Below are 12797 nucleotides of genomic sequence, written 5' to 3' on the forward strand. Positions count from 1 at the left end.
GTTTGGGGCAGGAAAACAGAAGTCTTTGATAATTTTTGACGCTACAATGATATATAGGTGTGTGTGTGTGTGTGTGTATATATATTCTTCAAGAATTGTAAGAGGAATGTTATTATTATTCATATTATGTCAATCTTTTGGCAATGCAGTTATTTTCAAATATTTCTTCCTTGACGTACTTAAATAATAGTCAATGGAACCATTAAAGTACTATAGAATCAATAAATCATAAAATGACTCCATTTACATTATTTATTCTGTTTCTTTCTTCTTAAATCGCAACATATTTCCAATAAAAAACTATTGACAATGAAGTCTCTCACAGACACAATCTGCTCACTAACAGAAATAGTTTTGCACAAACTCCTCTGTATCCTAAAGGTTTGAACACATACAATCAAGAGGTTTCTGTATGATGTCTAAAAAATCTGTACAAGAATAATTCACTGTAAATGTATATTTGACAGACTGCTTTATGTCTTAAATTTATTACTGACAAATAAAATCTGATATCACAAGTGTTACTGAAAACAGCTGCTCAAGTGTTCAACACCACATTATCATTCACTTCTTGTTAATACACATTTAAATAATTACATAACTTGAACTTGTTTTCATAATTCGATAACTAGTCTGCAGTAATCACTCAATATAATAGATGATTTAATGAGAATGATCTAAGAGAGAACATGGTTTTTATTTTATTTCTAGAGGTTAATGCACAATCCAGTATTATTAAGCACTAGCATTAATTCAGCAAGCAGACAGCTACTTTAAAATAAACATCACAATCTGACCAAAACATTACAATCAGATCACCACTTGGGAATGTATGTTAAAATGTGAGACAGTATTTACAATGGGGATGAATGAAACCCTTAGGAGTCGATAATATAAGGTTAATATTCCTATACGATTGATATTAGAATGCCTTTGTATAATTAATGACTGTTTAACTTATTTCTGATGGTTCTTGTTCACAAATGCCATTTAACTGCAATCATCCTGAGGTTCAACAGTTGCTTGTGTGATAAAAGAATAAATCCCTTCATCATCATCATCATCATCTTCATCATCATCATCATCATGAACCTGCATGAATATCACAAATATTGTCAAACAAGATGCAAGTGTTAACACAAATATTACAGCATGATGTTAGAGCCTAAGAATAAAACTTGTGTCAAACTGTTAAGAGAAGGTGGATGGCGATAGTGAGCATCAACAGAAGAACAGGGAAGTGTTTTACTCACCTTGTTATTTTTGGCTTCGATTTTCCAGTTTGTGTCAATCTCAGTGTAAGTCGCATCATCTTTCTGCTCCTAAACATTAATGGAAACATGGTGAAGTTATGATTGCATTAGTTGAGTCCATTATATTTATTGTTATGTGACATTTAAAAAAAACAGTAAATATTAAACAAACATTTAATTCAGCTGATGCATTTATCTAACCTGACTAATAAAAGTACAGATATAACTGAGACCTTCTGCTCTGGGGCTGTGATTATAGACATAAAAGCTAGCTAATGTATCAACCATAAGTCACTGGTATTATGATACTTACCACAGAGTCATTAGTCCCTTTTCTGTTATCTGAAAAATAATAGGAATATTTATGATAGCTCACCAACAAAAATAATGCAATCGATGAATTATAAAAGTCTAGATGAATTATAATGCAGATAATACATTTCATGTTAGTTTGTATATTACTGTTCACTCAAGCCAAACATTTGATCACACACATATTTAACATCACATCCTAGCAGTTTCAGTTTCATCACGGAAATCTGATGTGCCTCTCTAAATACAAAGTCTGATATTTTTAAACTCTTGTCTGATGTAATGCCTGTAAACTCTAAATACTCACCAGCTCTTTTTTTGCGAACCAACCAAAGAATAACAGCAGTAACCAGAACAGCTAACGCAGAAGAAGCAACAATCCTGATCACTGACGGAGAATATATAGAGAGACACATTCAGATTCAGATGAACACAACAGCAGAACATTTACTGTACATCACAGATATAAAAACAACTACTACGACAGATACATAAAATCATAAGTAACATGATGGTTTTGGATAGTTTGGAGACTTGATATCTCAGTGACATGATGAAAGATTTCTGGATTGGTGGATTGGTGTTGATGTACAAGAGACATGACATGAAGTCAAAGTCATGATCAGCTGTTCTAACATCTCCACAGAGAATCTGTTGTGTATTTAGAGACTGTTTCTAGAAGAACAACAGAATGTGAATAAAACCACTGAAATCAATCACAAACACAGAAACTGACATTAGTGCTTTAGCTGATTTTATAGAGGAAGGATTTTTAGTTCAGATTCACCATATTCAACAACTATATTTTAATGCATGAACACAAAATAAACCTTACAGACATTCCCTTCGCAATATTGAATTAGTTGTATTTCAACTGTTAGTTTACAGCAGCTCCATATCAGTGTAACTCTCTGTTGAGGTGCTGTATCCTTGCCATTCCGCATAAGGAATTCGGCTTCAGGCACAACCCTAATCATTATTACATTACATATTTTATTTTTACATGCAACATAGATAAGGCCATATAGTAACAGCTCCACGCAATATTGTAATTCTAAAATTCACGTCGTACTTGCAAACACTTTGTGTGAATTATGGTTAATGCATGCTGGAGTAGTCGATTGTTTCCGACAGCGCAGAGTAGTCTATGCAAGCACTAAGTACAGTATGACAAAAATGTCGCTGTATTTATGTGCGCATGCCCAGTAGAGCCAAACGTATCACTTCCTTGTTGCGCGCATTTGTCATATCCCGAGCTTTGCATGTGTCTGTGCACTGTGTCTCTGTGCGTGTGCGTGTGTCTGGGCATCAGTCATTTTAAATTTTGACCAAAAACATAAGGTCAGCAAATGCAGCATTATTAAGTAAATAAAATGAAAATAAAGTACATAAAAAATAATTTGTCCTTACAGCTCCGAACTCTGTTCTAGAGGGCCAGTGTCCTTTATAGTTTAGCTCCCAGGATCGGACTGGGGGTAAAACCAGTACTGATTACCAGGGCCCCAAAGGAAGAGAGGGCCCTTGAAAAGTAGGAATCTGAAATATATTTTATTTTACCTGGATATTTTCATGGGTGGGGGGCATCGGCTCCCATCAGGACTGCCTATGCATAGGGCCCAGGATCTTGTGTAACGCCCCTGTTAACTTTAACCCTAATTATACACACTTGAACCTAATCAAGCTCTTACTAGACACACTAATCTTCCAGGTGTGTTAAGGCCAGTTGTAGCTAAACTTTTCAGGACATTGGCCCTCCAGGATGTAGTTTGGAGACCCCTGTCCTACAGAGTTTTTACTTTGCACATGCTTTTTGATCATTACAAATAATAATGTAAAATTATTTTCTTAGAATAGGAGATATGCTTTCTCTCGCATCACAAACATTTTCAGTAGTTAAGTATGTGGTCTTGAAGAGGACCCTTTTTTCTCTCATTTGGACTCGGACTTGGACTTGACTTGGACTCGAACCTCTTTGGACTCGGTCTTGACTCGGTCTCGACTAGTCCTGGACTTGGACTTGACTTGGACTCGACAAAGCTGGACTTGACTACAGCTCTAATAACAAAGAAAGTTAATAAGTGCTCGCTGTGATTTTAATAGTTACGTCCTGAAACTAAAAGAACCAAGTTCCCATTCATCTTTGTGAAGAAAGTGAACTAGCTTTCATGTTGACTTGCTTTTTGTGAAAGAGAAAACAAGTGCTTGAGGTCTACAAATTAAACAAGACCAGTGATAAGCTTCTCTTAAAGTCTACAGTAAATCAGTTATGTGAATACCAATTCTACTGTAAGAGTCACATTAAACCACTGAGATGAGTAAGACAGAAATACCTCTCTGTGTAGCTGTTGTCTCGGGGGTTTGAGGAGTCTGTGTCTCTGTATAAGGAGGAGGATTTCAGTTCTGATGCGTCATATTTGATCAAATACATCTTAGCTCTGTTTGACTTCATTGTTCATCGACTGCTGATGTGTGTCAGTGATCATGTACCTTGTTCTGTAGAAGCTGCTGTAGTTTGACTTGATTTCTTCTCAGAGTTTGAGCTGCTGACTGGAATCAGTGTTGAATCAGCTGAAGCTGCAGAAGAGGAATGATCAGAACATTATTATTATTATTATCATTATTATTATTATTCTAAATACACTACTAAAAACTGAAAGTAAGACTATAGCTCACATGGCAGTTAAAGCTGCAGTTGGTAACTTTTGACGCTCTAGCGGTTAATAAACAGAACTGCTTGCGTCTTGCATTCTAACTGCAAATGACAATAGGACCACTGGGAGGAGCCAGAGGAGCTTGATTTTTTCTTCACAGATTACCGGTCTCATATTCTACTGTCAGGACATAATGACAGGTTTAACAAATATGTAAAAAAATATATTTTTACAAAAGTTACCTACTGCAGCTTTAAGGACAAGGAGAAACAGTCAGAAATCTGCAGTTTACCAAAGGCATGTTCTGCTTTCTATTTAAAGTAACTAAAGTGTAGACAAGACACAGTGTATCTCTGAAGGCTTCACTGATGATCTTGTCTCCTGAATTCTGTTCAGTGATAATGGAAGTAAGACTTTGCAGATGAACCTCTTTTGATCAGAAACAGCCCTGATTACAATATAAACACATGAAGTTATTAATACCTCATTTATATGAGAGTGAAACACAGTGAGCTGCAGACAATAAACCTTCAGTTTGATCTGAATCAATGACATATAGACTCTTCTGAAACTGATTAACCTCTTAACTCCCCCTCCCCCCCTTAACCCCCCTTTCTGAACATAGACTTGAAAATGTGCTATTTAAAAATAAATTGTTATAATTCATGATTTTTTTTTTTGTAATATGACAAGGGGAGGAGCCTGCTAACAGATTTTAAAGTACAATTATTACCAAAAAAGTGGTAAAATATCTATTTAGGAGTCCAACGATATATAGTTTGTCATGATCAGATCAGGATTTAATCATAATATACTGAAGTGAGCGTGTGTCAGTTTGCGGGGTTAAAGAAATGTAGTGTTGTTATCTGAACACATGTCAGTGTATCTGAGTGAGGTCTTCAGGTCACAGTAAACATTGATCTTAACAGCTGATTCTGGACCTGCTTGTGTAGGAGCTGAAGCTGATTTAGAGCTGGTGACTGGAGACGGTGGCTTTGTTTCGCTTGGAGCTGGACAACATGAATGTTCAGATACGTCATAGACTACCATCATATTTAAATGACTGATGATTAATTGTTCATATAAATCATTTACTTGGATACTTGACAGTATATGTGGCTGAGGTCTTCAGTTGATCTCTGTGTTTAAGCTGACATCTCCACTCTCTGTTGTGATCTTCATTCAGGAGTGTTGTAGTCAGAGAGATGAGACACTGTTCAGAGGAGAATGAGATCTGAAATCTGGAGTCTGTCTGCAGATTCACACCAGACTGATTCACCCAGATCAGATGAAGACGCTCAATACGGACTAAACCATCACAAGAGACTCGATCATCATTATATAACTGACAGAAGAGAGTCAGAGAGCGGCCTGATCTGATCTCAGACTGTGAGGATGATGAAGACACTGAAACAGAAAATCAGACAGAGATTACATGACAATATTACTGTTTAATTCAACATATAATCATAATATTCACAGAAACACTGACCATGAAGAACATGCAGATAAAGATGTGCATCATCTACATGATGTGTTGTATTCACATATTGTCTGCAGGTGTAATGTCCACGATCTTCTTTTGTGACTTTCTTGATGTTCAGAGAGCAGTCAGAGCCCAGACTCAGTCTCTCGTGTCTCTCTGTGTTATTCTTCTTTATTCCTCCAGCAATCAGTTCAACTGCTCCTGACTGTCTGCCATAGAGCCATGTAGTTGATGTGCAGCCAGGAAGAGCATTATTACAGGACAGACAGACATCTTCACCAGAACTGAAGAACACTCGAGTCACTTCTGTTCCACTATTACCTACAGATAATTATAAATAAAAAATAAAAATAAAAAAATGTAATAATGTGAGAAATGTTGAAGGTGTCTGAATAAATTTTGGTTTGATTGTATATTTCATTTTACATTGAAGACTATCCAGTTCTATTTTACATTTAATTATTCGGTTTCTGTTCATGGACACCTACTTGACCAAACTTGAAAAAAATTAAACATTGTTTAAATAGCACAAATAAATAAAAAATGAACGAACATAAAAATTTCAAATTTCAAACAGGACCCACCGGTACAACCTTCACCGGGTCCCCGCAAACCCCAGCTACGGCCCTGGGCCAGTGATTCAAATTTTTACTTGCCCCACCAAAATTTTCACTGGTCCCACATCAAAAAAGTAATAAAAATAAAAGACAAGAAAATGGGCCTATAAAATAAGCATAATATTGTTTTCATTGTCTTTGTTACATTTAACCTCAATAATTAGGTTAATGACAGCAAAAGCTACTAGATTAACTCATATTTTAAATATTGTTAGACAAATAAACAGTAAGTAATAAAATAGTTACAAATAATCAAATTACGAGTATTAACACAAATGAATTCAACAGAACAAACATATAAATGAAATAAATGGTGCTTTTCAAGTTTTTCATGTAGGTTTAAACAAGAGATTTTCAGGTACATAAATTGTAATCTAATGTATAACTATAGAATAGATTAAACTTTATTAAAAAATGTATCAGTCAAGAGCAGTTACAGATGCATAAAAATGTTTTTAATGTTGAAAATCTAAAACGTTAAATACTGTGGAATTATAAAAAAATGAAGACACTTTAATCCTGAAATGAAACCTGCCAGTAGGTGGCAGAGAATCACTGTTAATTAGCAAATCATTGAGATTCAAGCGATTCATTCAAGCGGCTGATTCACTCAGGAATTGTTGCTCAGAGACGCAAAACAATTCTGTGGATTTTGGAACCATTTCCGTTGGCGAAATACAGCGAAACAGACGATTTGGTGTCTAAAATGTAAGTCACTTGATATTAAGTTCTTGTTTATTAAACTGTACGCTGAATAAAATCATCACATTTGTAATCATGCTAATATTTGGAAAAAAACGACACTCTGTGTAATATTGTGTAAGATTTAAATGAGTCATCCAATGCATTTTACTAACGTTTGCGCTCATCAAATTACTGACATTTGCTCCATTATTTAACGCCCAAAGAAAGCAAGTCTAAACCCGTCAGCCAGCACCCCGACGTGGGCGTCCTGAAAACCCCTAAACTCGCACATGTCAGTGTTTACGAATATATTTAATTAAACGGGACAAATTTAATCTTGACAAACAATGTATCATTATAAAGATTTAAGCCTCAAGCATCGACGAAAGATTGCTGTTTTTCAATGGAAAGCTAATAAAGACTGTATTTGCTACATTTGTGTAAGCAGTACACATAAAAACATGAACATTAGAAACGCTGTACATACCAGATCCGTCGTAATAACAAGTCATAAACACATCCACAGCTGTAAATCCCGGTTTAGTTAGAAAGGTAAGGGTCCACTGAAAGACATCTCATGAAGCACGTTTAGTCCAACGAATCAATAACATTGTAATATGGATCATAAATCATTTGTTTACGTTTCAGTTCTTCAGCGACAGAACTGTTTGTGTCCGTTATGGAATAACTCACGGTCGGAAACTGCATCTTGGTAGTAAAATAAACGGCATGGGTTTGCAGCGTACAGTGTCACAAACAGAATGAGACGACCCACCGGAAAAAAGAATGAATGAAAATTAGGCGAAAGATAGTTTATTTGAATTTTGGCGCACCCTCCTGAGGGCTCGTGACGTGCTCTGACGCACCTGTCAGCTGATGGAGGCGGAACTTACAGCGATCACCTTTTTCTTTGTTTCTGTTATTTTTTAACAGTTTTTATATATGTGAGAGTGTATTTTATGTTGAATGTGAATGTATCTGCATGATTACCATCTGTTTGAGTGCAAATCAGCCCAAATCAGTTCGCTATTACTGTATGATCACGGCTATCAAAGTGAACACGTCTTTATGAATAGAGATAGTGGATTATTTACTTTCGCACATTTGTGTTATTACCATCTGTATAAGTGGCCATCAGCACATCAGCACTTATTTGCATCGTAATTCATTGTAAATACTGCATTTCTAGCAATCTCTGGATTTTCTGTAACTGGCAAACAAAGTTAAATCTTTTAAAAAAAAAATATTGTTATTCTTATTTTTCTTACTCAAATATTCTTATTGTATTTTTCTAGTGCTCAAATAAATCACTTATAGGATGTCAAATGTTCTGTCTAGTGGTTTATAATGAAAAAAAAAAACAAAAAAAAAAAAACAATGCAGTGGTATGTTTAATGACTAAATAGTTTGTAGAAACCTTCAATACTATTGGTATTTTTTATATTTGGGGGGCGGGGGGTATAGACATAGTCTCATAAAAATATTTGCAGGAGTCTCATTTTTCATGATGTCTTATTCAGATTTGAAATAAAAACTCATGAGACATGTGACTCTCAACCCATTACTTTTCTAGATTGCTCCAGGACTCATTTAATGTATTATTATATAAAATAAAAAAATATATATTTAAGTGTGATAAAACCAAAAAAAAAAAAAAAAAAAATTCAAGGCACTTTAGTGTCTATAACTTTTAATATTTTTGAGCATTATCAAATCTGGTTGATAAAAAGTAAAGCCCAAAGGATCTTCTTTCCAAAGACACCAAAATTATGTTTGTAACACACTGAAGTAGGAAACTGTTACAATTAGTAGTTAGGTAGAGCACTTTTCGCTGTGAGTCCCATAATGTGGGGTGCTGGCTAACAGGTTTTGCGCTTCTGCAATTACTGTCGCATAGAACAGAGAGCGCATGGAAGAAGGGAGAGGAATTTTCCACAAGCTTTAATTTATTTGAAATGACAGAAGAACACATTATCTGAACATATGATATAGTAAGCCTGAACATGTTCTTTTTAATTTGCATCAGGAAATAAAAAGTGAACTCTAAACTAGGAGTCACACAATACCAGCTCTATCAAAACTTCATGAATCCCTATATTTGTAGGCATTTGGTTCTTTTTCAATCTACTGTGGTTTCTTTATTTTCTTCATTCTTTATTTGTGACTATGCTAATTTGCGCTGCACTTGGTATATTGTGTTGGTCGATATGTAAATTAGATGTTGTGTCTGTGTTGTTTAATTTGAGCGATTGTTAGTAAATCACTGCAGAAATCTCCACACCCATCTGCGCAGTTTGGAATTGTGCTCTTGCGCTAATTTGTCTAGGGGCATGTACCATAATAGTAGTAGCTGAACAAATTCAGAGTTTACAGGATTAATTTTGAGTTGACAAAACCAAACTTCTCCAACCCGGATTTGTTGGTACCATGATACTGTTCATCAACTTTCTTTGTCAACTCAGGCTTTGATCCTGAATTTGTGGAGTGTATGCACATGAATGTATGACATCACTGGCGATCAGCCAATAACGAGCATTGCAACACAAAGCATGTTTGATTTACTTCTCCCGAGAGACCCAGTGAGATTAAAAATGAAAGGATAAAGGTTTTGCAGTGTAGAGTGTCACAAACAGAATGAGATGATCCACAAAAAAAAGCAGTTACGAGTCATCCAAAAATATTTTTTATGATATTCGGGTCACGGTCGGTCAAGGAAGTTTGTAATAAAGATGCCAATTAAACCTTTGTATTTTATATAGTACTAGACACAATTTTGAAATGCATAGGCCTACACTTCATTGGGTGAATAACTGGCGCGAATAGAGTAACCACCAGTCCCGTTTAATGTTGTACTGTACAGCAATTTTACCCTTTGTCCCACCTCACTTTTTAATAAGACCCTGTCTAATAAATACAAGGATACGTCTACAGGCGTACTGTTAACTTATGTTCAATAGTTTGGAGGAGAGCAATAAAAGTGTTAGTCGAGAGGCTGAGTCGTACGTCAATCAAACTGTTGACTGGTGCACGAACGCCTCCTCTCCTCAACGTTGTTAACAATCTCAAACTCAAACTTTTGGTCAGATTAAGCACCCGTGGCCAGTGTGGTCACGAAAAAGAGAAGAATCACTTTTAATAGCGAATGCAACATAATCTTGGTTAAGACCTGTAGATGGCGAAGCAGAGAGAGCTTTTTGCATTTTATATATGAAATGTTTTTCTGTGGGACATGGTGGAGAATACTACGTGAAGCGGCATGGTGCATGTGAGTACCAGAGAAAAAAAAGCACATCAAGAAACATGAAAACCAGTGCAATCATTTTTCAATAAACCAAATGACCCAAAGGTTGACAAAGTTTGGGCAGCAGAAGTGACAGGCATTCATCGTGCCATACATCACACAGATTTATATCGCTCTACCGACTGCAGAAACAAGTTAGCCCCAGTCATTTTTCCAGATTCAGAAATAGCTAAGAAAAAAGCTGTAGAAACTTTGGGTGATATTTTGGGTCAGGTAGTGTCTTAATTTTTTAGTCGGTGGGTTTAAAAATAAATATAGCCAATATATTACAGAAATCTTGACGTGTCTAAAATAAATAGGCTACTCTCTGATTATGTAATCCATATTAAATGTTCAGGCTCAGGATTTTTTATTTAATTTTTTGCTTTAACCCCTGATAGAAAGATTATTAATAGTTACGTCCTGAAACTAAAAGAACCAAAGTTCCATTCATCTTTGTGAAGAAAGTGACCTAGCTTTCACATTGACTTGCTTTTTGTGAAAGAGAAAACAAGTCTCTGAGGTCTACAAATTAAACAAGAGCAGTGATAAGCTTCTCTTAAAGTCTACAGTAAATCAGTTATGTGAATACCAATTCTACTGTAAGAGTCACATTAAACCACTGAGATGAGTAAGACATACAGAAATACCTCTCTGTGTAGCTGTTGTCTCGGGGGTTTGAGGAGTCTGTTTCTCTGTATAAGGAGGAGGATTTCAGTTCTGATGCATCATATTTGATCAAATACATCTTAACTCTGTTTGACTTCATTGTTCATTGACTGCTGATGTGTGTCAGTGATCATGTACCTTGTTCTGTAGAAGCTGCTGTAGTTTGACTTGATTTCTTCTCAGAGTTTGAGCTGCTGACTGGAATCAGTGTTGAATCAGCTGAAGCTGCAGAAGAAGAATGATCAGAACATTATTATTATTATTAGCATTATTATTATTATTATTATTATAAATACACTACTAAAAACTGAAAGTAAGACTATAGCTCACATAGACAGTTAAGGACAAGGAGAAACAGTCAGAAATCTGCAGTTTACCAAAGGCATGTTCTGCTATCTATTTAAATTAACTAAACTGTAGACAAGACACAGTGTATCTCTGAAGGCATCACTGATGATCTTGTCTCCTGAATTCTGTTCAGTGATAATGGAAGTAAGACTTTGCAGATGAACCTCTTTTGATCAGAAACAGCCCTGATTACAATATAAACACATGAAGTTATTAATACCTCATTTATATGAGAGTGAAACACAGTGAGCTGCAGACAATAAACCTTCAGTTTGATCTGAATCAATGACATATAGACTCTTCTGAAACTGATTAACCTCTTAAATGCCCTCCTCTTAACCCCCCTTTGGGAAGTCGTGGCCTAATGGTTAGAGAGTCGGATTCCCAATCGAAGGGTTATGAGTTCGAGTCTCTGGCCGGCAGGAATTGTGGGTGGGGGGGAGTGCATGAACAGCTCTCTCTCCACCTTCAATACCACGACTTAGGTGCCCTTGAGTAAGGCATCGAACCCCCAACTGCTCCCCGGGCGCCGCAGCATAAATGGCTGCCCACTGCTCCGGGTGTGTGTTCACAGTGTGTGTGTGTGTGTGTGTTCACTGTTGTGTGTGTGCACTTCGGATGGGTTAAATGCAGAGCACAAATTCTGAGTATGGGTCACCATACTTGGCTGAATGTGACGTCACTTTCTGAACATAGACATGAAAGTGTGCTATTCAAACCTAAATTGTTATAATTCATAAATGTTTTTTTATAATATGACAAGGGGAGGAGCCTGCTAACAGATTTTAAAGTACAATTATTACCAAAAAAGTGGTAAAATATCTATTTAGGAGTCTTAGACCTAACGATTTACATAGTTTGTGATGATCAGATCAGGATTTAATCATAATATACTGAAGTGATCTTGTGTCAGTTTGCGGGGTTAAAGAAATGTAGTGTTGTTATCTGAACACATGTCAGTGTATCTGAGTGAGGTCTTCAGGTCACAGTAAACATTGATCTTAACAGCTGATTCTGGACCTGCTTGTGTAGGAGCTGAAGCTGATTTAGAGCTGGTGACTGGAGACGGTGGATTTGTTTCGCTTGGAGCTGGAAAAGATGAATGTTCAGATACGTCATAGACTACCATCATATTTAAATGACTGATGATTAATTGTTAATATAAATCATTTACTTGGATACTTGACAGTATATGTGGCTGAGGTCTTCAGTTGATCTCTGTGTTTAAGCTGACATCTCCACTCTCTGTTGTGATCTTCATTCAGGAGTGTTGTAGTCAGAGAGATGTTACACTGTTCAGAGGAGAATGAGATCTGAAATCTGGAGTCTGTCTGCAGATTCACACCAGCCTGATTCACCCAGATCAGATCAAGACCCTCAGAACGGACTAAAGTATCACAAGAGACTCGATCATCATTATATAACTGACAGGAGAGAGTCAGAGAGTGGCCTGATCTGATCTCAGACTGTGAGGATGATGAAGACACTGAAACAGAA

At 36.2% G+C, this 12797-nt stretch overlaps 1 protein-coding gene across 1 annotated transcript in view; it reads right to left on the minus strand.

Annotated features, from left to right (window-relative positions):
* Positions 1-271: 271 nt before the first annotated feature.
* The window catches only part of LOC113106586 (ubiquitin carboxyl-terminal hydrolase 36-like), a 37902-nt gene continuing 25376 nt past the window's right edge, over positions 272-12797 (minus strand). Inside the window, exons 3-12 of the mRNA XM_026268669.1 lie at positions 12475-12786; positions 12321-12389; positions 11091-11177; positions 10934-10978; positions 4053-4139; positions 3896-3940; positions 1873-1953; positions 1567-1595; positions 1254-1322; positions 272-1092 (exon numbers count right to left, since the gene is read on the minus strand). Coding sequence (XP_026124454.1) covers positions 991-1092; positions 1254-1322; positions 1567-1595; positions 1873-1953; positions 3896-3940; positions 4053-4139; positions 10934-10978; positions 11091-11177; positions 12321-12389; positions 12475-12786 — 926 coding nt within the window. The 3' untranslated portion in view covers positions 272-990. The remainder of the gene's footprint in view (positions 1093-1253; positions 1323-1566; positions 1596-1872; positions 1954-3895; positions 3941-4052; positions 4140-10933; positions 10979-11090; positions 11178-12320; positions 12390-12474; positions 12787-12797) is intronic.

Source organism: Carassius auratus, chromosome 7 (genome assembly GCF_003368295.1).
Source record: "Carassius auratus strain Wakin chromosome 7, ASM336829v1, whole genome shotgun sequence".
NCBI lineage: Eukaryota > Metazoa > Chordata > Actinopteri > Cypriniformes > Cyprinidae > Carassius > Carassius auratus.